General features: G+C 36.9%; 1 protein-coding gene across 1 annotated transcript; it reads left to right on the top strand.

The window, feature by feature from the left end:
- Window positions 1–948: 948 nt before the first annotated feature.
- Window positions 949–26090, top strand: TARS1 (threonyl-tRNA synthetase 1). The gene is made up of 19 exons (XM_015086958.3): window positions 949–1137; window positions 6348–6428; window positions 8231–8421; window positions 11267–11390; window positions 13154–13275; window positions 13758–13875; window positions 14142–14206; window positions 14291–14369; window positions 15097–15243; window positions 16365–16463; window positions 17447–17613; window positions 18522–18684; window positions 18780–18917; window positions 19594–19671; window positions 19877–19977; window positions 20072–20176; window positions 21410–21482; window positions 24399–24513; window positions 25541–26090. Exons 1-19 carry the CDS (start codon window positions 1081–1083, stop codon window positions 25687–25689), a joined length of 2172 nt encoding a protein of 723 aa, XP_014942444.2. The 5' UTR covers window positions 949–1080; the 3' UTR covers window positions 25690–26090.

The raw sequence follows: 26090 nt of genomic DNA, 5'->3' as shown, positions 1-26090 counted from the left end.
GATCACATTTGTATTTGAAGACTATCCTGGCGCCACGTGAAAAACAAAATGCGGGGTTAGAAAGCTGTTTTTCTTTGTGGAAGGAAGACTCTCTAGGTGGCAGATTGTCGAGGATTAACGTTTAGAAAATATAATCCACACAACAAGGTGATGAAATACATAAACTATGAATGAGCTCAGTGCACTTCTGATTTCAATTTAGTAACTGTTTTAAACTGGCTGGTAAAATAAATAAAAATAAGCCCGTTCGATTCCAAACACTGGGGCTTATGCGCCAGATCCGTGGAGTCAGGGTGTTTATTTCCTTAAGTAAAGGTTTCATTGTATTTTCATGGGCCCAAGGAAATGCTCTCGGACGCATTACAGATTGGCGGAAGTAATGTATTAAGGAATGTCCAAAGAAAGGCGCCGGTCCTTGGATCATTAAGGGTTGGGTCTTGGGAAGCCTGGACTACCATGAGGAGAGCACCATTCACCGCTACAAACAGAGACATATCCCTGGGACGGCCTCAGAATTCGGCAGTCACGCGAAGTCAGGCAGAGAAGAAGCCTTAGGAAGCCTGGACTCTATTCCGGAATTCGTCCCAGTGACAGGGACAGTATTCAAGTCGCTGCAGACTTCCCGGAGACTCAGGCCAAGCCCCTCCCACCCGCTACGGTGGCTGAGAAGGTCTTTGACTAATAGGCCAAGTCTGCGTACGTGAAAGCGCAAGTACTTTGAAGACTTCTTGGCTCAGGGAGGGGTTAAATCCAGAGCCCGCAGACAGTACGGGTTCAGCTCCGGCGGATCCCTCTTGCAGACCGCCGCAGCTTGGTTTCCTAATGGGCTGTCACCCAACAAGTTTCCCCATTGGTTTAGAGGCGAGGGCCCGCCTTCCCCCGTTGTCGATTGGCTGCCCATTCTCCCAGAGGATTGGGAGGCGGGGCATGGGCGCTTACAGATTGCATCAGCTGGTCCTTTCCGGGCCACGTGGCGCAAGCGCAGTGTTCTCGGAGCCTCAGCCCGTCTCTGACCGGCCTCGGTTCTCCTCTCCTCCAGACCGTCACTGTTGGGTTCCGTCTTCCTTTCGTGGTCTGTAGATGTCGGAGGAGAAGGACAGAAGCCCTTCAGGGAATATGGGAGGCGAGGAGAAGCCGGTGAGCGAACTGAGTGGGACCCGGAGGCTGCTTGGTGTCCACGGTGTCCGACCAGGCGGGAAGGAGGAAGCAGCCCCTGCCGTGTGGGGGCGGCGAGACCCGAGGGGGACGATGGAGCTCCTGGTTGAGTCACAGCCTCTTTGGGGAACAGATCGTACATTCATAAAGTAGGGTAGGGCCTTGCAGGTCATTTCTGGGTCCATCCTCTTTTTGCAGATGAATAAACTGAGACCCTGAGTGAGTGCCTAGCTTAGAGCCAGACATCTAATTAGAAGCCTAGAGAGAATTAGAATCTAGGACTCGGGGCTCCCAGAGTAACGTTTTTGACTCACGTTAGGCGGGAAGAGCATTTGAGAACCTCATTTAATCCTAAAACCCTGTAGGGCTAAGAGCTTCGGTTTAAGGAAGGGAAAAACCGAGTCTCCGAAATGTGTCCCACCTGACTCAAGTTTGGGTGATTTATAATAAGTGATGGAAGCTGTATGACCCCAGCTGACAAACCATAGCGAGGTTATACCCTTGCCCTGCCTCCTGCTGTAGGCCTTCGATGTCATCCATTGCTTGGGAACAACTCCCAGGTCACTTTCACACCACCAGGTCAAGCTTTTTTATGGCCAACAAATGTCAGGTATTTATTCTGCCAGGCACTGCTGGGAGATGCAGCTAGGAAGGTGAAAAGGACCCAGTGCCTGTCACTAAAAGCTTCAAAGCCTGGTGTGTGAGGCAGGAAAACAGTCATTGTGCAGTGTGATCAACCCTCTGGGATTATAGAGAGAAAGGGCCTAACTCTGTTTAGGAAGGAAGGGCTTGTTTGAGTTCAGTTTGGAAGAATGAGTCTAAGTTCACCAGGTAAGCCTGGCAGGGCAGTGCTTTCCAGGTAAAGGTAGCAAGGGCAGTGAAAAGGCACACCGAGAAGTATCTGTAAGGTTTTTTGCAAGGGATAAGCCTGAAGGGGGACCTACAGCTCTTAGAGTAGTTTTAAAGATCACTGTGGCATTGGGATGGAAGGTGTGTTGGAAAGAGGTCGGGCCACAAGCAGGAGGCCATTGCAGTAGTCCAAGTGAGAAGTGGTGATGTCTTAAGCTAAAGCAGCCTCAGCCCTAACTCTCTGATAGGATAAATCTTCCTATCTCTGATAGGAAAACTGTAAAAGTCACAGTTTTCTCATCAGTAAAATGAAGATGTCCTCTAAGTTCAGGATAGAATGGGAAAAATGCATTCTAAACTATATGAATTAAATTTAAGGTGATAAATGCAGCCAATCCATAGAGTTTTCTCCATCTATATTTTTTCACTAAAAAATTATATCTTTATTGTTTTGTAACTTGTGTACTTTTTTTGCTTAATAGTCTATAGTCAGCAACTTTCCATGTCCACAAATACTATGTTATGCCATTCTTAGTATTATTATTCTTCATATTATTCCTCCCTTCCATAATAATAATAGTAACTATACAATACCTAATTTTTATTGAATGCTGACTGTGGGTCTGATACTATATTATGCATTAACTCAACTATTTCAATCCTTATAATAACTATGAACTGGGTTTTCTTATTGTCTTCATTATCAGATGAGGAAACAGGCAAAGGACACTAAGTACCTTGCTAAACCCAATATTCTGTAGCCAATGCTCATAACTCTAGTGCTGTCCTGCCTCCCATCACCTGCCGGGGTATGAGCCAGGGACAGATACTCCATCAAACTATTGGACTCCCAGGACATACCTAGCCCAGCTGTCCCAGTTTCTGGGATGGAATTTAATTAAACTACACTCTGTAGATGCTTTTCCTTCAACTCCTATATATCTCTGAGGAAAATAATTCTGTAGCTTCCCTTCAAAGTCCTTGTTCTAACTTTTAGGTTGAAATTTTAGATTGATTATATGTAAATACGCGATACATAAACTCACATATTTTTGTTCTGTTTTCATTAGAAATAGAGAACAGTTGGGGCGCCTGGGTGGCTCAGTCAGTTGAGCGTCCGACTTCAGCTTAGGTCATGATCTCACGGTCCTTGAGTTTGAGCCCCACATCGGGCTCTGTGCTGACAGCTCAGAGCCTGGAGCCTGCTTTGGATTCTGTGTCTCCCTCCCTCTCTCTCTCTGCCCCTCCCCTGCTCAAGCCTTGCTTCTCTCGGTCTCTTTCTCTCTCTCTCTCTCTCTCTCTCCCAAAAATAAACAAACAAAAATTAAAAAAAAGAAATAGAGAACAGTTGCCCAACATCTTCCTAATTGTAGTAGAGATGGAATGGACCTCAGAGTTCTAGAGAAACCTGTTTTAATGTCCTGGCTCTGCTACTTATTAGCTGTATACAAATGGGCAAAATAATTTATATTCCTTGGGCCAATATTCTCATTTGTAAAAAGAGAGGTATTTAGAACATGGAAAACTTTTGTGTTAATTCTCTCCCTCTTTTCCGCGACTCCTATTTGTTTGGCAAATACCCATATGACCAAGACGAAAAACATATAATCAGCTAAGTAGAAGTGTCTCATTCTTCATTTTAAACCTGCACAGAAGATCTGTAATTAACTTTTATTCCTCTTCTTACCAGAAATACTGATTAGTTACATCATTTCTATAGTATAGCAAAGGCATACAGAGTCTTGTAACCCTGTTGGTTAGTACTTTATTGATTAGAATAGACTTAAGGTATGTTCATTATTTATGTCTTGACTATAAATTAACCTTAAAACTTTATGAAATCCAGAATCCCAGAGTGGGGGAAGTTTTAGCTCAGCCTGAATTTAGAAGTCGTTGTTTTTAAATTTAGTTTATTTTTTAAATTACACAAGTAATACATTTTATAAGATTCAAAAGAATCACCAAAAATGTCCAACTGTTAAATGAATGAACAATAGAATATTATTTGGCAGTGAAAAAAAGAATGAAGTACTGATGTGTAATGTGAATGATCTTGAAATCATGCTAAGTGAAAGAAACCAGTCACAAAAAACAACATATAGTATGCTTACGTTTATATGAAGTGCCCAGAATAGGTAGATATATAGAGACAAAGTAGATCTCTTTGTCTACAAAAGTGGTTGCCAAGTAATGGGGAGAAGGGAAAATGGAGTGACCACTAATGAGTACAGGGTTTCCTTTTGGGGTGATGAAAATGTTTTAAAATTCATTGTAGTGATAGTTAAGTGAATACATTAAAACCATTGAATTGTATACTTTAGATAAATTGTATGCTATAGGAAAATATCTCAATAAAATTGTTAGAAAAAAATCAAAGCCCACAAATGTATACAAGACTGTAATAAAGTCTCCCCTTCATATTCCCAGTTCTACCCTCAAACTTCTCAAAAGACTGCTGATGATCACTTCCCTCCTTAGAGTTGACCACTGTCAACACCTGCATGGGTGTCTTTGCTGTTACTTAATGTGTGAACCTAGAAAAAGCATCTAGCCTTTTCCAATTTAATCTTACCTGTTGAATGGGAATGATAATAATAGCAATCTCACAGGGTTGCTGAGAACTAGATGTGATTGTGGAGAAACTTAGTAAATCGCAAAACTTTGTGTAGTGCAATTTGCTTTAGGGTGTTTCTGTGTGAGCAATCACAGTGAAGTAATTCATTTCTGTGAAGATACCCTTCACAGTATCCCATAATGCATTTCAGAGTTTCCTGACATTGTGGACTGGATAATTCTTTGTTTGGGGAGGCTGACCTGTGCATTATGGGATGTTTAATAACATCCCTGGTCTCCACCCACTATATGCCAATTGCACCTCCCAGTTGTGAAAACCAAAAATGTCAGTTGACATTGCCAGGGGTCTGCTAGAGAGCAAAATTGCTTCTGGCTGACAACCACCAGTATAAACCAACTCTACATTGGTTATTTTTACACAGGACTTACTACTTTAAAACTTTCTATGCCTTCATGTACTTCTAATCAAAGTCCACATTCCTTATGGTAACCCCATAACTTTTAGTGCATGCTTCTGTCTGAGCCCTAGTTTGTCTTAACCGGCGTGATTTCCTAAAACAATGTTGTTGTTAAGTTTATTTTATTTATTTATTTATTTTGAAAGAGAACACACAGGAGCAGGTGCGTGACAGAAAGGAAGGAAGAGAGAATCCCATGTGGGGTTTAAACTCGTGAACCCTGAAATCATGACCTGAGCTGAAATCAAGAGTCAGATGCTTAACCTATTGAGCCACCCAGGTGCCCCCTAAAACAATCTGTTTTAGTCAGCCTGGTTTTCTCATTCTCTCTCTCTCTTTCTCTCATTTTTTCTTATTCTCTCTCTCTATTTCCAACAATTTATTTCCTCCATTCTCAAAATACAGCCTATTGAAATCTTCTTCATCCTTTAAAGTCAGTTGTCCTAACTTATTTGGCATCTAATCATAGTGCTACAGCTGTATTCTTTCTTCCCCTGGAAATTTCTCACATGTGTGTACCTCACTTTCCCTAAAGAGATTAAGTTTGCACAATGTGGACTGGATAATTCTTTATTTGGGGAGGCTGACCTGGGCATTACGGGATATTTAATAACATCCCTCATCTTCAGGATTTGGGTCTTATGTTTGCTTTTTTCCTAGGGTCAAAATCCTATGAGTACAGTGTCTTGGTAGTACTTGTGGGATGGATGGATATATTGCGTTAGACTTTTTTTTTTTCTGCAAATCCTGTTACTGCATGCTTATACTAAAATTGCATGCTTTTTTTGTGGCTATATATTGAGTATATGTTCAGGCAAACCTGAAGCGAGAGTCACAGGAACAAGCAAAACAAACGAAATTTGAGGAATTGAACATTGTCAAGTAACTCGTCTCTCTTTTTAAGGCTTTGTCCTGGGGCGCCTGGGTGGCTCAGTCACATCCGATTTCAGCTCAGATCATGATCTCCCAGTTTATGAGTTCGAGCCTTGCATCGGGCTCTATGCTGACAGCCTGTTTAGGATTCTGTGTCTCCCTCTCTCTCTGCACTTCCCCTGCTCACACTCTGTCTCTTTCTCTCTCTCTCTCAAGAATAAATAAACGTTAAAAAAAAAAAAAAGATTTGTCCTTATTGCCAGTTGTTATTTTGTCTTTGATAGTGGTGAAATTTTTTAGTCTTTCAAAGTCAGATTTCCTGCTCTTTTTTTTTAAATACATGCTAAAATAATATCCTCAAAACTTTTCTGGGTGCAGCATGGAGTGGTGTCAAACTAGATCAAAATATAAAATCTTATTTCTTATTTGCTTGTATAGATAGGTGCCGGGGAGGAGCAGCGAAAGGAAGGAGGCAAGAAGAAGAACAAAGAAGGATCTGGAGATGGAGGTCGAGCAGAGGTAAATGTTTTAGAGCTCTGTTATCAAAGATTGAAAGGTGGTAGGAGCTCAGACTTACATTTTGTAAGATTCTAATGCTTTTCATGAGGTTGTGAGATGGCACAAGTGTGAGATGGCACACTCAGGAAGAAAATTAGGAAAGTCTGAGAGGGGAAAAAGATTTGAAGCTATTTGTAATTGAACAAGGAAAACAGCATTGAAGTACGATTGCAAGATAATCTGTGGGGTTAGATTACGAAAATCAGACAGAAAAAGTTGGAAAGAAGGGGCCTCATAATTACTCAGTTGTCAGAGTGGATGCCAGCAGTCTGATCATTTCATTCAGTGAGATGTTAGAGATTTGATGTTTGAGTTTACACTGAATGCAGCAGAAACCAAAGAAGCCCCAATTCCTTGACCCTTCACATTATTTCCATGAGGACTTGTCACTAGGGTTTGGTTATAAGCCAGACAGATCTTGAGACTTCTCCATTGTAAAGAAAACGCTTACAGTTCCCCCAGCTCACACTAAAAAGAGGAGGCATTTCAAAAGTCATCCCAGAGTCAACTCGGTTTCTGGGTATTCTACTTTAGGAGGCAGTTAAACTTGTCTTCCTACTTTATGAGTTAAACTGCTGTGAACTCTGCTTCATTTTTTTGCTTTAGTCATTGCAATCAATTTATTAGAGACTCCTTAGAAAGCTACCAGAATACAGAAGCACAAAGGAACAGGCCTTTGAGAAGTATACTGTAGCACAGTAAACTGTAAACTGGCTTTAAAGAGCTGCTTTTATTAATGCTGTGTTGCTAAATTTATAGCGCTTTCATTTACATAAGGGTCAGTTTGTAGGTGATCGAGAACTTCTCAGTGTTGCTTAGAGCCCTATCTAACCATTTCTCTTACATTTTGTCCCTTATATCCCACTGTTACTGTGGAAGAAATTGTTGTGAATTTTAAAAATTTGCAAAGAAGTAGAAAAACGTGTATGTTTCCTCATTTGTTTTTCATACTTTGAATACAGTAGCACATGGTATTCTGTCACACCTTGGGAATTAGTCTGCAGATAGGAAACAAAAGGTACAATTAAAGTACTCTTCTGAATAAAGTATTTTAAGTACAAAATGTGATTATATATATTTTCAGTGATCTGTCTGGAAAAAAGTTCACAGTGAGATGTCCAGGACCTTTCCTCCTCCTCTGTGCTCCCATCATTTATGTACTTGTCTTATCTCCCTTCTAAGGGCAACATGCAGGTTTTATTCTTCTCTTTGAATCCAGCAAGTATTTTCGTTGAATGGGAGCCTTTACGTTAAATCAATTTATAGTTGGTTAGTTAAGAATTGTTAAGTGGACATATAGTCTGACCAGCTGCACAGACCATTCCTAAACAAGATTGAAACAAAATGGAAAAGCCAGCTACTTTTTATTTCTAGTATTGTTTAGAGCTGTACTTGTAAGGTCATTTAGTTAGACCTTAAGAGAATATCTTAAAAAGGAAAAAAAAATCACCTTATGCAAATAGCAAATGGTAATAATTATCCATTTAAGATATTGACAGCCCACATGTCTGTTGTTATTTATACTTTTCTATTTTTAAAAAAATTCTTACAATAAAAATTATAAGAAGACAGCATTTAGTTCATTTTTTTACTTTAATTTCCAGCAGGATAAGTGAGTGCTTGGTGATTTGGACAATCCATTTACCATATTGAATTAGTAATCATAATTTTTGTATTGTCTATTTTTATTATTTCTTCCCTTTTTCTAAAAAGGAAAGCAAGTATTTACTGATCATTTATTTCCTCATTTGTTGTCTTAACAGTTGAATCCTTGGCCTGAATATATTAACACACGTCTTGAGATGTATAATAAACTAAAGGCAGAACATGATTCCATTCTGGCAGAAAAGGCAGAAAAAGATAGCAAGCCAATTAAAGTCACTCTTCCTGATGGTAAACAGGTCAAAGCAGAATCCTGGAAAACTACACCGTATCAAATTGCTTGTGGAATTAGGTATAAACTACATCTGTCTTGACCTTCTGTTGTTTGTAACTAAACTTTTTTTATCTTGTCAAGTTTTATCCTTATAATGTTTTTATGTTATTGTGTTTTTAATGTTTATATTATTTGGGATTTTTAAAAATCAAAATGATGTGGAGTTTTATGCTCAAGACTTAATTTCTGAGAGTAGACAGTGTTTCACCTGTTTTGACTTAATTGTCTGTTTTGAAGTTAAAAACGAAGATAGAACATCTGACATTGAGAAGTTAAACTAATAAAAGACATGTGAAAATAATGTATAGACTATGTTTGATGTTAAAAACTTTTATTGGGTTGGGAAGAAATAACTGAGAGTTAGATATATATACTTTGTAACAGAGTCAACTTTCTTTTTCTGATATGATGGGATCAATAGTTGGTCAATTTATACGAAATGATAAAGACAGGAAAGCATAAATCGATGCATGTGTATAATAGCAGGTATTGTACAAACCTGCTTTGTATAGCCCAAGAGCTAAGAATGGTTCATAAGCAGCTTGAAAAAAAATAAGAAAACTAAGAAGAATATGTGACAGAGACCATGTGTGGCCCAGTCTGAAATATTTATATAGCCCTTTACAGAAAAAGTTTGCCAATTTCTGTCTTAAACATTTTAATTTAAAACATGTAAATACATATTTATTCACTCTATCCTTCACCCTATATTTAAGTATGTAATTATTTCTATTTATTTTTACTGTTTCATTATATGTTGAGTTGAACCACATGCAGTCACCATGTAATTGTCAAACATGGTTGATTATCATCAATTTCATATTGTTGAACCTAAGGCCCAAAAGAACAAATACATAAAGAGGTTTGGGAACCAACCTAGCTGATTACTGGTAAGCCCACTATGCAGCTGGTGGCCTATGAGCAGTTGGTCTATGAGCCATGAGTCTTTATTGTGCCATGGACACTGATTAGTACTTTTTACAAAGAAAATGGAGTGTTTCCATTAATTTGACCATTGCTTCTACCTAAACTACTTCTAGCTTATTCCAAAGGAAAGTAAGAAAAAAAATTATAATATCAAGCAGATTTCCATGTGAAATCATAAATAAGTGGGTGTACTCCTAAATACCCATTCAACCTTTCATTTTAGAGATAATTTTCAAGGGCATTTTGATTAAGATATTCCTCCATTGTTTCACACTGAGATTGTAGCCGTGTTGGTATTAAAATTCAAGCTCCTGGGGCACCTGGGTGGCTCAGTCGGTTGAGCTTCTGACTGTGCTGACAGCTCAGACCCTGGAGCCTGCTTCGGATTCTGTGTCCCTCTCACTCTGGTCTTCCCCCACTCATGCTGTCTCTCTCAAGAATAAATAAAACATTAAAAAAATTTCTTTAAAATAAAATTCAAGCTCTTATTAGTTCAGGAACCTATTCTCTACATTCTACAGTGTTGTCCTCCAGATTACATTGTAATTTGTCAAATAACCAATTAAGAAAATATTTTTTTTGAGAACTGCAAAAGTTTACGTAAAGCGTTGATGAGCTTTAGAGCTAGAGTTAAGTCACTGATCTGCAAGTGAGGGTGTTTATGACATTTTTACAAAAGTCCAGGATAAATTCTTGCTATTGTGTGAAAAATTATAGCATGGGTAACAGTTGAAAGGTTTGGATGATCGGTTGTGAATACAAAAAAAAAAAATGCACGCTCTATTTGCTTTAGAAGGTTTTTCTTTGAAGTTTTGTTTTAAATCTGAAAGTTTAGATTACTGTATCCCTTTGGAAAACTGAAATGATCTAATATGGTCTCTGCATATCTACATTTTCAAAGTAACTCTGCTTTAGTATCTTAAGACACCATTTTGGACCCTAAAATAAAAGCCATTTTCCCCCAAAGAATATAAAGAGTATTAGTTGCCTTTGATCAGTTCTTTAATCTTCTGAAAACTATTTTACACCAATATGATAAAATATATTTCTCTCTGCCAAACCCATGTATGTCTCTGAAACTTTATATGATCTCAGAAGGAAAGAAAACATTGGATGTAATTTGTGGGAAATTCAGTGAATTTGAAAGTTGCATTAGGAATTTATGGTTATCCTTCTGTTAGTTCTTCTGAACCTTCAGCCCCTCATTTTTTTTATCCTCAAAGCCTGTCCAGACTGTCTGATCTTTGCTGCTTTCCAGTCCTCAGAATTCCTGTGGCTCTTACACTTGGTGTGGTCTCATAGTGTGGTCTTAACCACTTGGTGATCCTTTATGTTGTGTACTCTGTGGTGTGTGTCTAGCTGACTTTTTAAATCGATATTATAAAAAAGTTTTATTGAATAGTCCTTTATTTTGCCTATATGCTTGTCATAAATCATACCATCTTTGGCATTACAGAATTTATTCTGAGGTTAACATTACCTCACAGAGAGAAGATCTATCACAGATATCAAGTACGAGGAAAAGCAGAGGATTACTCAGTAGCCCCTCTTTTTCTTTTTTGGAGTCTAAATAGCTTGGCTTTGTGGAAAATTCATTTGGAGAAATTAAAAGATTAGTCAAACCACTGAAAATTGTTTGTTTATCACAGTCGTCGTATCTGCTTAAATAAGAGGCATTAAATGTGAAATAATAGTGTTCTGGATTTTCAGGATCCTCTAGTTATACTTGGGTACATTTTGGAGGGGTTTGTTGCTTTTTCCATTTTAATTCAGAAAGCTATGATACATAAACTATAATATAAATAATACATGTGTTACTATAGAATATATGTAATGTTTATTTTCGTGTTATTCTCAGATTAAGTGTTGTGCTACAGAAGATTCTTTTTTATATTCTTTTGTTTATATATATATACATGTGTGTATATTTTTTAAGTCAAGGCCTGGCTGACAACACCGTTATTGCTAAAGTGAATCAAGTTGTTTGGGACCTAGACCGTCCTCTGGAGGAAGATTGTACCTTGGAGCTTCTCAAATTTGAGGATGAGGAAGCTCAGGCAGTAAGTTTTTATTCAGTAGTCACTGAATTTCAGGATCAAGGTTCCCGTTTCCGGTCTCTTCCTGCTCACACTGTCAGTGGGTTTAGAGCTTATTGGTCTCATTGTCATATTTGAAATCTTCATTTTGTCTTTGATTTAGGGAGCATCGTGAAAGAGTTTGCTTTATAAATTTAAGAAGTGAACTTGAATAAATTTATCTTCATTACTAGATACTTCAGTGGGAAATATGTTCTGGGATTTTTATTAAATTTTTATTAAAAATTGGTAAAGCAAGTAAAAATTGGTTCTACTCTATCAGTCAGTACTTAAGCAAGATGTATAGATTTTACAAATAAAATTGAACATTTCCTTAAACTACTCCCCTATTGGACAATTAATTTCCATATTTTCCTCATCTTAAAATGCAGATTTGCTGAAGCACTATAAAAATCAACCTGCATTTGATGTCATGGTTTTCTTATTTCTCCTTGATGGCATACCATATAAAGGGAAATTAAATATTTTGTTTTATTATGATAGTTTACTTATGTATATGTATTAATGCTTTTCAGATGTATTCTGAATTCCTTACGTTTTTTATGAAAATCATTTTTGGGGGTGCCTGGGTGGCTTAGTCAGTTAAGTGCCTGACTTCGGCCCAGGTCATGGTCTCGCAGTTCATGGGTTCAAACCCTATATCAGGACCCATGCTGGCAGGGTAAAGCATGCTTGGGATTCTCTATCTCTCCCTCTCTCTCTGCCTTTCCCCACTTATGTTTTCTGTCTTTCTCAAAATAAATAAAGTTAATTTAAAAAAATCATTTTGGTACCTTACAAATAAATCTTGAAAGTATAGCTTTGGGTATATTCTGACTCATCTGACCACCTTAAAAGCCAAGTATAGATGACCCTTGAACACGGGTTTGAACTGCATGGGTCTACTAATATATGGATTGTTTTTCTATAAATATCTGTGAGTATTTTTTGATGAAATGTATTTTCCATATGATTTTCTTAATATTTTTTTCTAGCTTTATTGTAAGAAGACAGTGTATGATATATATACCATACAAAATATGTGTTAATTGACTGTTTATGTTATTAGTAAAGCTTCTGGTCGGGCTGGTCAGGCAGCTTCAGGCTGTTAGTAGTTACGTTTTGGAGAGTCATGAATTGTACTAAGATTTTTGACTATACTGAAGGCCAGCATCTCTAACCCCTGCATTGTTCAAGGGTTAGCTGTACTGCCATCTGTTTTCAGCATCCATATATTTGTCCTTGTGTTTTATAGTTGTGTTGTGGGGACAAGTTCTAGCACCTTAGTTTTTTGAAGCCAATAAAGAAAAAGAAAGTGTAATTTTTAAGTGGTGTTCCACGACTCAATAAAGGTCACAGGATAGGACATAGGTTGTGGGATATGGGCACATTGACTCAAAAGATTCTGAGCAATTATGGTCAATAAGACAGTGACATTGTGAGTGGCAGTTGTTTTCAGGTAACAGAATCCATCCGATTTAAATTAATGATGCTAATTTGAATTTAATTAGTTTGAAAATGACTAAGCCAGATGATTCCTAAGGTACAAATGCAACTTAGTAATTAGAATCCTTTTAAATTATTTTGGCTCTGCATAGAATCATACCACTGTTTATACATTTATAAGTTTAGATTTTTTTATGTCTTGGGTTTATTTTTAGTAAATTTTAAATATCTTTTTCAAGACAGCTATATTTACAACATATATGCTCAGACTCCAACCATCCCATTTTTCTTTGTATTTTCAGGTATATTGGCATTCAAGCGCTCACATAATGGGTGAAGCCATGGAAAGAGTCTATGGTGGATGTTTATGTTATGGTCCACCAATAGAAAATGGATTCTATTATGACATGTACCTTGAAGAAGGGTGAGTTATTGAGCTGAATAAAGAAAAATAAATTCTGAATTACTAAGGGTCCATACTTTATTTTTAAAGAGTTCTCAAGAAAGAAGGAATGATATCAAGCTTATTGCTTAATAGTCAACAGGTATTTCCACTATGAAAACTTGAAGTCGTGTAGTAACTTTTGAGGTGGTAGTAATTTATGAAAGCTCTGTTATAGACAGAAGTATAGCCCTAAACTATGTTGGGAAATAAAATAAGCGGGTCATAGAAGTGGAGAGAGGGTGCATTAGTGGGCATAGTCTCCATGATGATCAAGATAGAAGCCACTGAAAATATAAAATATAAAAATGATAATGATACCTAGTTTAAGATTCTAGTATATGGTGCAAGGGTCTATTTTTTTATATTAAAACTCTTCACTTTTTTTAAAGAAACATTCCTCCAACCTATTATATGAGTAGAATAGAGTGGAATGAGATTAATTACACTTCCTTTTCCTTTAGGGGTGTGTCCAGCAATGATTTCTCTTCTTTGGAGGCTTTGTGTAAGAAAATCATTAAAGAAAAGCAAGCTTTTGAAAGACTGGAAGTTAAGAAAGAAACTTTACTAGAAATGTTTAAGGTAAATTGAGATGTAATGTATGGCCTCCACTTTTATATCACTTATTATTGTTACTTTAAGTTGTCACACAGGGGTTTAGTGTACTAAGTTGAAGCTGGTTCTGTTCTTGATAAAAATGTAACAATATTTGTAAAACATGAAGTATTGACATATTTATTTTCCTATAATGCTTCAGTAAGATGTATTCAAGTTATGTTTTAGCTGTAGTGTTCAGAGGTAAAAATTAAAGGAGGGTTTTTAAAAAAAATAATTTTTTCTATTTTTAGTACAACAAGTTCAAATGCCGGATATTGAATGAAAAAGTGAATACTCCAACTACCACAGTCTATAGGTGAGACTATCAAGTGTCATTAAGTGTAACTGGTGTATATGTCATTTTAAGTCTTTGTTAAAATTCCTTTCATTTTATCTCTAGGTGTGGTCCCTTGATAGATCTCTGCCGGGGTCCTCACGTCAGACACACTGGCAAAATTAAGACCTTGAAAATACACAAAGTAAGCAATGTAACCTTAAAGACTCTATATAAATGTACTTATCTACTGTAGGTATATGTTTAAACTTCTATTGGTTTATCTTTCTACCTATTTTTCTGTTGCATGTTTAAGGGTGGGTTTTTTTTTTCTCTTGCTATTTACTTTTTAGCTGAAAGTCTCCAACAGTGACTGACTCACCATTCATCAGCAGAGCACGTGAGGATGGGGGGCTTTCGGGGCTTTACAAAAATCACACAGTCATGCTTCTAGAGTTTTAAAGCTCACTGTTAATGTGTGCTTTTGTCCTTCATTTGTTTAATAATTACTTTATTTGCACTTTTTAACCAAACTAGTCCTGACAGTTTTTACCAGTTGGTAAATATTTTATGGGTGATTATTCAAGTGCACTTTAAATATCATAAGAATAATTGAGTCATTTCAAGATATTTTTTGTTGGTTTTCCATTTTTGTTTAATCATATTATGGGAGATGTCCTTGCGTTTCATTCATGGAGTTGTGGTTTGAGTGGGTAATTGAGAGGGAGTTATTTTTGAGGGAATTAAACAGCCAGCTTTGTACTCAGCAACTGTGAGATGTTTGCTAAGTGTGCACTTTTTATACCACTTTTTTGTCATAAGGACTATTATGAATTTGACTCCTAGGCGACTATGAGAAATAACATCTAACTCAAAATAAGCGAGATATTAACAGGTTTGAGTATTGTTTCATGATTTATCTTTGCTTTCAGAATTCCTCCACATACTGGGAAGGCAAAGCAGATATGGAGACTCTCCAGAGAATCTATGGCATTTCATTCCCGGATCCTAAAATGTTGAAAGAATGGGAGAAGTTCCAAGAGGAAGCTAAAAACCGAGATCACAGGAAAATTGGAAGGGTATGTTAAAAAAGAATAATGTTGCTAGACTGAATTTTCTTTATTTTCATTTGAAACTTCGCTGTATTAAGAATTTTCTTTGGAAAAGATGTTGTGGTTATTTCCAGTAGTTTTTATACTGTGTCCTATATAATCCATAAATTACTTCCTGATTATCTTACTGTTATCTTACTTATCGTTTACTATCCACATTATCTTTCTAGGGTGTGCTCGGTACTACACAAATACTCATTTTAAATACTCCTTTTATTGAGAACAAATGCTGACGACCTACAGTTTTCTGTAAAAGGCAGTACAGCAATGTTTTATACAGCTGGGAGATGCTTTGAAAGTTTCCTGGTCTCACTGACTTACTTTAAAGATGTGGAAACTGATTTCCCCTAAAGTGAATCTTCTTGTTGCCCAAGGTGACATAGCAAGTCACTGGTGGGTACCACAGTGTCATTTCCTTTATTATTCCTCGACCCGACTGTTCTCTGGACTGGAAGTTATATTTGGTTAAAATATTCCTTTCTAAAATTGTGTTCACTCTGTGCCATCCACTACTCTGCTCCCTTGAGGGCCTGAAAAAAATTCCAGTGGTAAGGAAGCACCAACAGTTGGGGGGCTGGGGGTGGCCTCTCCAAGGATCCTGGGCATTTTCGGGGGGAGAGGCAAGAAGGTAGGAGGGTATGCTTCTTTCACCAAACCCAGGGGCAGCCACCTTCGTCTACATCTCCTCTTTCATTATCACTGTCCTCTTTCTAGTCTTCTTCTTGCCACTCCTACTTTAAAAAAGAAAAAGAAACAATAGTCATATCTTGGAGCTTTGAGGAATTAAAACTATGAGAACTCCCACTGGATAATAAAGAGAACTAAGACCCCTGCTCCATGTCATTCTTGGGTAAACTTGACTGGATTTAGGAATAGAACATGCGGAGAATGTACTTGTGCTAAGTTGTAAATCAGCGGCAATTCTATCCTCCTGAGTATACCAGAAATGTTGACATGTTTTCTTTGATTCGGGAATGGCACACATTAAAGTGCCAGATACCACGGTTGTAATCTGAACTCAAGAGCCCAGAAGTTTATGTTGATGTTACATGCGTGTATAAACATTCTTTTGCTTTTCTTTTACTCAGGACCAAGAACTGTATTTCTTTCATGAACTCAGCCCTGGAAGTTGCTTTTTCCTGCCGAAAGGAGCATACATTTATAATACACTTATTGAATTCATCAGGGTAAACCATATTCATTATTTTCTTCTGTAAATTTAGGATATAAGTTGATTTAATTAAATAAGGTCTGCTAAAAAGAAAGATAATCTTGTATTTGAGAAGAAATATTTAAAAGAATAAAATCGCAAGTCTGAGTTTTCACGAAATGTTTTAAAACGTTCCTTTTTCCTCGTATGTGATTTTGTCCATGTACATTGGTATATACACAACAGAGAGGCTGGTGAGCTTGAGGTGGGACCTGAAGCCCTTTACCTGGGAGCTCGATATGCTCTTTGACCATTTGTTTGTGTTTTCCTCCAAAAAACAAGTTAATCTTTACACTGCTTTTTTATTCTTTATAAAATAAGAAGTCTTTTCAAGCATAGGTTTATAGAGAATAATACCACCAACATCTGCATACTCACCCCCTAATTTACCACATATGTACATTGGTACATATTTGCTTCAGATTGTTTTATTACAGTAAACTAATACAGAGTAAAGCAAAAAGCTCCCTTTTGGGACCCTTTCTGATCCGTTTCCCTCCTTGCATAGAAGAGATCAGTATTTGAAGTTAGCATGGATCCCTGTTATTTAATACGTGCCCCATATACATGTACCCTAAATTCTGTGTCTGTCTGTAGTTCAAATTGATGTATGCAAAGTCTCATTGTGTCTCGGTCGGCATTAGGATTTTTTAAATCCAGTTTAGTTCACTTGTTACTTACTATTCTCTATACCTGTCACACTGTGCCCATTCCTTTCTTGGTGGGCACTGATGTAAGTTCTAATTTTCTCATATTACAAATCATTGTTTTGATAGGCCTCCTTATGAACGTGTGCAGGAGTTTCTTCTTCGGTATATACCTCAAAGTGGAATTTCTAGATTATAGCATGTGTGCATCTTGAACTTCACTAGATAGTATAAAATTGCTCTTTATATTTTACTCCCACCAGAAGTATAAACTTCTGTTTTCTTCATGTGTATTGCATTTGTTTTCTAACAGAGTGAGTATCGGAAACGAGGATTTCAGGAAGTGGTCACCCCAAACATCTACAACAGCCGACTCTGGGTGACCTCGGGCCACTGGCAGCACTATAGTGAGAACATGTTCTCCTTTGAGGTGGAGAAGGAGCTGTTTGCTCTGAAACCCATGAACTGCCCAGGACACTGGTATTGAGCAGCTTTGACTTTCTAGCAAAGATTTTCCCATGATACAATGTGTCTTGGATTGCTCTCCCTCCTTCAAAGGAATTTTTGTTTAAAGCAAATTATGGAATCAGAAGAATATTTAAATACAACCATTCTGTGATATTATAATATTCTCCATGCCCAGTTAGATGCTCAGATATGTAGACATTCAAGAATGGCACTGGGGTAATAGCAGTGAACAGGCAGAATATAAAAGAGAGATTGAATGTAGACATAGCAGATTGTCTAGATTTTTTTTTCTTTCTTAAACATGTTCTGTTAAAATCTACTGCTAACAAACTGAGAAATCTTCCTTGCTTTGCAACTGTTTTCACTTTCTAGCCTTGAAAGTTGGGTAGAGTGATCAGGGGAAGAGTAGGTAGCTCAGTGCCTACAGGTCCTGGCAGCAAGGCCTCAAGGGTGAGGGGAGAGTGGAATCTCCATAAGGGAACTGGGTTGTAAGTCAGGGAGCTGACTGGATTTCTTCTTAGTTCTCCCAGATTCTCTAACGTTGCTGAAGTACCTTTAGACTGAAGCAGTTTTGGGAGTGACAGGAAAGCACAGTCTTTAGTTTCCAGTATGTTAAATGATTTGTATGGAGCTAAGATTTTTTTTTTTTTTTTAATGATCATTAAAGGCAGTCCTCAAATGAATGGAAATATTGAGTACAAGGATTTGACTCCAGACTCTTGGGAATAAATTTTTATTCTCTCTTGGTTGTGGATGGTCATACTATAATTTATTTGCTGTTTTATTGATGCTTACATTGTGGTATGAAGTCCAGAATTTAAGAAATGTTGCCTGTTTGGACAGCCTTTCATATTTTAGAAAAGCAGTTTTATTCTTGTGAAAGTAAATATCAGTGGGTTTTAATTTTCTGTTCTCTTTAGCCTCATGTTTGATCATCGGCCAAGATCCTGGCGAGAGTTGCCTCTCCGGGTAGCCGATTTTGGGGTACTTCATAGGAATGAGTTGTCAGGAGCACTCACGGGACTCACGAGGGTACGAAGATTCCAACAGGATGATGCCCACATATTCTGTGCCATAGAGCAGGTATTCTGAGACTCTGGGATGAAATATTCTGAAAGAATTGTGAAGAAAGTCAAGGAAAAATTACCAATGTCTATTTTGTTTTTGTTTCTTTTAAGATTGAGGATGAAATAAAAGGTTGTTTGGATTTTCTACGTACAGTATATAGCATATTTGGATTCTCTTTTAAACTGAACTTGTCTACTCGCCCAGAAAAGTTCCTTGGAGATATTGAAGTATGGAATCAAGCTGAGAAAGTAAGTGTGTTTTTCAGCATGCTTGAATGCTATTTGACTGAAATGAACTTGTTCCAAGAAACCGAAGCCTCTTTAAATGGATAAAAAGCAAAAGAGAAAATTGAAATGGTTCATAGGTTGAGTAAACTAGGTTTTTTTAATGTATGATTTTATATTAGAAATGGTTGAATATTTTTTTCAGTCATTGAGCTATAACTTGTAAAAGGAAATGGGAGGAAGTTAGTCAAAAGATAAAAACTTCCAGTTATAAGATAAACTGGTACTAGGAATATAACATACATTGTGATGACTGTAGCTACTAACACTGTTGTATGATATACAGGAAGGTTGTTAAGAGAGTAAATCCTAGAGTTCTCATCACAAGGAGAACATTTTTTTCTTTTCTCTTTTTATTGTATCTGTATGAGATGATGGATGTTCACTAAATCGAATATGGTAATCATTTTACAGCCTATGTAAATCAAACCATTGTGCTATGCTTCTGAAACTTATACAGTGATGTATGTCAGTATTTCTCAGAAAAGAGGAAATTTGTGTATTTTAGGTGGACCAAATTCTAACGCAGAGAATAGGAGGGATTCATGAAAGTAATTACAGTATTTTTAGTCTCAAATTAGGCTGGAAGAAGGGAAGTTGCGGATGAACAAAAATAAAAATGATTTTGCTTTGTCCTTAGCAACTTGAAAACAGTCTGAATGAATTTGGTGAAAAGTGGGAGTTAAATCCTGGAGATGGAGCTTTTTATGGTCCAAAGGTCAGTATGAAAGTCTATTTGAGTAATGTGATGTTTATTTTGGAGTGAAGAAGAGATTACTTTAAGTTAAGAAAGAAAGAAAGGAGGGATGGAGAAAAGAAAGAAAAAGAAAAGAAAAAGAGAGAAAGCCAGCCAGCCTTGTTACAACTACTGTTCAGCTTTAATGTAGACAGCATCTCAAAATAACCCAGTCTCTACTTCTTAGATTGATATACAGATTAAAGATGCAATTGGTCGGTACCACCAGTGTGCAACAATCCAGTTGGATTTTCAGTTGCCCATCAGATTTAATCTTACATTTGTAAGGTGAGTTTCTGGTGTCTGCTCTGAATATTCATTTTTAGGGGACTATAAAGGAATATATATATATATAAAGTAAAACATTTTTTTTTCTACCTAGCCATGATAGTGATGATAAGAAAAGGCCGGTGATTGTCCATAGAGCCATCTTGGGGTCAGTGGAAAGAATGATTGCTATTCTCACTGAAAATTATGGCGGCAAATGGTAATTTTTGTCCTTGTTTTTGTTTGGAGAATGTAAATTGACTAAGAAATGTCTACTGTCCAGTTTAGTTGCACAGTGGAAGAGAAGAGTGATTCTGATTGGTGACTTCTAATTGATGACAGGTGTACAATAAGGAATCACAACCTAAGCCCAAATTTTTAGCTTTAAGAATATATATTTTTTAATTTTGTTAATGTTTATTTATTTTTGAGAGAGAGAGAAAGAGAGCATGAGCAGGGAAGGGGCAGAGAGAGAGAGAGAGGGAGTCACAGAATCCAAAGCAGACTGCACGCTCTGAGCTGTCAGCACAGAGCCTGACGCAGGGCTTGAACTGACAAACCATGAGAACATGACCTGAGCTGAAGTCAGACGCTTAACCGACTGAGCCACCCAGACCCCCCCTTTAAGAATAATAATCATCATTATTTTTATTTCACAACTTGATTTGTTTGAATGTTATATAATACTTTCTAATTAGGAGTTATACACTGAGAAGCACATTTGTTGTTTTGATTGCTTTTCTTTCTTTTTTTTTTCCAATATATGAAATTTATTGTCAAATTGGTTTCCATTTGATTGCTTTTCAAGTAACTTTGGGGATTAATATGGTTTTGATGTTTTTGTCTGAGTGAACAAGAGTAGGCTTTGGGCTTATGCTGTGTGCTGATGATAATAAGCATGTATTTTGACGTCCTTGAGAAGCCAGTTGTTTTTTAATTGGAAGTACCGACTCCAAACTGATCGACACTTTTTGTCTTGTTTCTGTGAGGTTATGCTTTTGCTGGCAAGATCTGAGCGCATGCCTTCCGTTTTGTTTTTAAGCAATTTTCTCTGTTGGCCTGCAGTTTGTGAAGGCAGTTGAAAGCGGCACAAGGTTGTCAAGCCCCCGTTCTGTAGAGTCTGCTATATTAATTGTACTGATGCAAAACTTTTGTAAAATGTAAACCCTACGTACATACAATATGTTTGTCCCTGCTCTCAATGCGCTTTGCAATCTGTGTAGCAAATCAAACTTTAGTTATGGATTTTCCTGATTTAAGGTTACTTTTCTGCTCCTGAATCTCTTCCCTTTAGTCTTTATTGGATATTATGGGGGAAGGGGTAGGGGTAGTTTTTTTTAAGTGGCCCTTACATATTTCAGGAAAAGATCTTGAAAAATAGACTAAGAGATATGCCATCCTTGTTTATGAAAGGGCCCCAATCCACATTAAATATTTTTAATTTCTTCTAAAGGCCCTTCTGGCTGTCTCCTCGCCAAGTAATGGTAGTTCCAGTGGGACCGACATGTGATGAATATGCCCAAAAGGTAATCCTTAAATATGACTTTCCTTTAATTTCCTGTCATTCAGCTATATATCCTTGGTAAACCAACCTGCTTGTGGTATAGAGATATGTTACTATTTTCAATCTGTGATAAACCTGAATAGATTATATTACCTCTTTAATACTTTCCTACATGGTTTCATGATCAGAAGATGTAATTTGAATAGTGTCTGTATATTCTTGTTTATTTTAGTGTTTAGAATTAGGAAATAGTAAATGCCTCAGGATGATGTGTAAATTCAAATGCATAATGTATTTTAAGCTGCTCTTTGACTCAGAGAGTAATTTTGCTTCACTTTTTTTTTTTGTTAAAGTTTATTTATTTATGTTGAGAGAGAGCATGCATGCATGCATGCATGCATGCATGCGTGCAAGTGGGAGACGGGCAGAGAGAAGGGGAGAGGGAGAATCCCAAGGAGATTCTGCACTGACAGTGCAGAGCCTGATGTGGAGCTCGAACTCAGTAACCCTGAGATCATGACTTCAGCTGAAATCAAGAGTCAGATGCTTAACCAGCTGAGCCACCCAGGTGCCCCGGTTTTTAATGCACATTTCTTCAATTATTTATATATATTTTTTTAGGTTAATGGCATGCCCGACCAATGTTTTGCCCTACCCACCAAAAAAACTACCTTACTAACAGATATGTAAATATCCATTCATATTTCATACCTTAAAAACAATTTGTTCTGTTACAGGGACAATTTTATACTAAGGAATTTCAAATCAGTAAAAGTTGTGTTATAAATAAGCATTGTTTCATAATTGCAAGCTAAAAGTAGTAAATTGGCTAGTTAATACAGACAGATCTGAATATCAGCAAACAATGTTGTAATATCAAAGCCATCATGTTTCCAGATCATCAGAATAAATTGCACTCAGGTCTTAACTGCCTTTAAAAAAATAAATGAACATTAGGCCAGCTAAAAAGCAAACCGTTCAGACATACTATATTTCTATTACTGCACATAGTAGTTTTAATTACAAGTGATGAAAATCAGTTATGTTCCATGGTTAGTTGGTTGTACTTTATCTTATTTGTATTGTGAAAGCTCACATGGTAGGAGAAAGGTCTGTAATTAAATAACTCATTTCTCAACTGGAGACCAGACTAACTTACTCTGTTCCATCAGTGGTGGTGGGAAGCACTTAGAATTATACCGGGGTGGGGTTTTGGGTTATATAGAGTTGACAGGGGTTGGGAAGCACTACTACTGATACTTAATGACTGGAGACCAGAGGTGCTAAACAGTCTGAGATTACCAGGCCACCTCCCCAGTTATAGAATAGCCCAACTCACGTACACGCAAGGGCCCATGTTAAGAAACTAAAACACCGGTGCTTTGGGGTACCTGGGTGGGTCAGTTGGTTGAGCATCTGATTCTTGATCTCAGCTCAAGTCTTAATCCTAGGGTCATGAGTTCAAACCCTACAAAAAAACTGAAACACTGGTGCTTTATTCTTTAAAACATGTTACAGTCAAAAGTGTAGTCTTCTTCTGACACTCTAATAAACTGTGTAAGAAGCCTTCAGAAATTTGCTTACTTACACAATCCCAGCAGATTCATTGATTAATGATCACTTACACATAACAGCCTATTAGTGAAATATAAATGGTTTATTCAGATCTTTTTGTCATATTAGTGGTAATGGGTAGTCAGGTAGATGGGAATTTTAATCTAGTTTAATTTAACTTAAAATTAATAAAATGTAATGTTGCTTTTTTGGAAAGGAAAAATACTGAAAACATTATTTAATATGCAAAAACTTAGGAGAGTAAAGTGGAACTAGTATTTTTGAGGGAGATAAAAAGGCACAGAATGATAATCTGTAATGTAGCTTGCTAGATTCCTGGAAGTTTACTTCAAGAAATCCCAATTTGATCTTTGCCTCTGACTTCATTATTTAATAAACTTTCTTTTAATCAAAAAGGAAATCACTGTTTAGAAAAAAAATTACTTTTTAATATTTCTCAAACTTGATATTATATTTAAATTATTCTTATAGAGTTCTGTTTACTTAGGTCATATACATAGAGATGTTAAAGAAATAATTAGTATTAAAAGAATTTTATGTAATGGTTTGTATTCCATTCTCTAATAACATAAAAGAAGTTATTAAGATGCTTTTAGCCTATTGTTTGTGTGTATCAACATTTTATTTTAAAATGTTGCATACACAGATGGCAGCAGTGGCTGGATTCCTGTTGCCAACTTGCTGCCTTTTTGAGGGATCAGAAATATTACATTCTCTATTAGACTGGACATCCATCATTGTATATTAATATGGAGACTGACTAATAATTTGTTTCCTGACAACTATTTAGGAGACTTAAGATACGTTTGCAAAAGGATTTGTTTTCTTTTGTAATGCGTTTTAACAGAGCTGATTAAATTTAGCTGATTGCCTGAATTCTGATTTTTAAGGATTTTCTAAAACATTTACCTCTCAAGAGCAAAATACAACATTTTAATTTTTAAAAATGCAGTCTCGGGGCACCTGGGTGGCTCAGTCGGTTGAGCGTCCGACTTCGGCTCAGGTCATGATCTCACTGTCCGTGGGTTCGAGCCCCACGTCGGGCTCTGTGCTGACAGCTCAGAGCCTGGAGCCTGTTTCGGATTCTGTGTCTCCCTCTTTCTCTGACCCTCCCCTGTTCATGCTCTCTCTCTCTCTCTCTCTCTCTCTCTCTCTCTCTCTCTCTCTCTCTGTCTCAAAAATAAATAAAATGTTAAAAAAAAAAAAATGCAGTCTGAAGTCACAAATTAGCAATATGTGCTTCAGTATATCTATTGGCATTCTTTTTTAATATCTGTATGATTATCCAAATCGTGTTAAACCATTTAAGATCAAAATACAGTTCTTACTTTAGATCTAAAGAATTCTGTATCTTTTTAAATAGGTACGGCAACAGTTCCATGATGCTAAGTTCATGGTGGACGTTGATCTGGATCCGGGCTGTACGTTAAATAAGAAGATCAGAAATGCACAGTTGGCACAATATAACTTCATCCTAGGTACGAAAGGGACTTACCAAAGAAAATCTGCCAAACTATAGGAGAACACTGAAATCTTGAGACTCAGCCTTAAGAGAATTGTGGTCATCAGTTTAGTTCCCTCCAATCTAGACTCTTAAACTATTAAGTTTGCTCAGTTATTATAACAAAGGGAAATTTGGGTGTGAAAAGGAATAATCTTTAAAGGTTTGTTTAAAAATCTTCTTTTTTCTCCTATTCCTTCATATAGTAAGTTTTTTGTTAAGTTGGCTGGTTTAAGTGAATATAGTGGTTTGAAGCATTGTAAAGTGATATATTTTTTTAAATGAAAAGATTTTTAAATTGGTCGTCTAACTGTACATGGTCACCTGAACGTTTTATTTTATTTATTAGTCTATTTAAATAGACTTTATTTTTTAGAGCACTTTAACAGCTGTCCCATATACCTCTTGCCCAAAGCGGACACAGCCTCCCCCACCACCAGCATCCTGCACCAGACTGGTACCTTTTTAAAAAGGCCACAGTTTACATCAGTGTACACTGTTGGTTTTGTACATTCTGTGGGTTCAGACAAATATATCATGACATGTAGCTACCATTGTGGTATCATACTGAATTGTTTCACTGCCCCGCAAATCCTCTGTGCTCTACATGCAAAACACTCTCTCTCTCTCCTAACCATAGGCAACCTCTGATTTTTTTTTTTTTTACACCTTTTCCATAGTTTTGCCTTTTCCAGAATCTCATATGGTTGGAATCATACAATACATAGTCATTTTAGATTGGCTTCTTTCAGAAAGTAATATGCATTTAAGTAAGTATGCATTCCTTGCTTTAAAGCAAGTAATATGCATTTAGATTCGCTTCTTTCAGCAAGTAATATGCATTAAGTAATATGTATTGTGTATCTTTTCATGACTTGATAGCTCATTTGAACATTTTAATGAGTCAAAAGCTACATGGGGGCTTTTAGGTCATAGGATCATTTCTGTTCGAATGTTCAATAAAAACTCTTCCATCTGACAAAGCTTTGTGTCTTTTGTTTTAGTTATTGGTGAAAAAGAGAAAGCCAGTGGCACTGTTAATATCCGCACAAGAGATAATAAGGTACATGGAGAGCGTACAATTTCCGAGACCATCGAGCGGCTGCAGCAGCTCAAGCAGTCGCGCAGCAAGCAGGCAGAAGAAGAATTCTAATGAAGAGCTTTTCCCGGATTGTCTCAGCGGGACAGATGAACAGAGTTTCTGTAACATTAATTTTACACTCTAGAAAACATCGATTCATACTGAATTTGGAATAGTTTAGCAGAGTCTGCATGGGTGACTGCAGGGTCAACCTATTTTGTGACCGTGACAGGTGTTAGACAATGGGTATTTGGAGGAGGTAATTAAAGGAGACAACGTTAAAATGATTTTATTTGTTAAATGAACACTGGAGTACTGGAAATAAAACACGAGGAATGCTTTAATGTAATGTGGGAGGATGTTTTTATAAATTTAATGCACTCGAAAAATAAAAATTTTCAAATTTGGTTAAAAGAAAGACTAGAAATGGATTATGTTGTAAAAATAAAAACTTTAATTCACCTAAGTTTCAA

Source organism: Acinonyx jubatus, chromosome A1 (genome assembly GCF_027475565.1).
Source record: "Acinonyx jubatus isolate Ajub_Pintada_27869175 chromosome A1, VMU_Ajub_asm_v1.0, whole genome shotgun sequence".
NCBI lineage: Eukaryota > Metazoa > Chordata > Mammalia > Carnivora > Felidae > Acinonyx > Acinonyx jubatus.
This window is presented reverse-complemented; position numbering and strand designations above follow the sequence as displayed.

Bases quoted from the DNA above. Each gene is read 5' to 3' on its own strand.
- TARS1 (XM_015086958.3), top strand. From the start codon at position 1,081: ATGTCGGAGGAGAAGGACAGAAGCCCTTCAGGGAATATGGGAGGCGAG. The intron at 13,276-13,757 runs GTGAGTTATTGA...CTTTTCCTTTAG, and splicing joins GACATGTACCTTGAAGAAGG to GGGTGTGTCCAGCAATGATT. The intron at 16,464-17,446 runs GTAAACCATATT...GTTTTCTAACAG, and splicing joins CACTTATTGAATTCATCAGG to AGTGAGTATCGGAAACGAGG.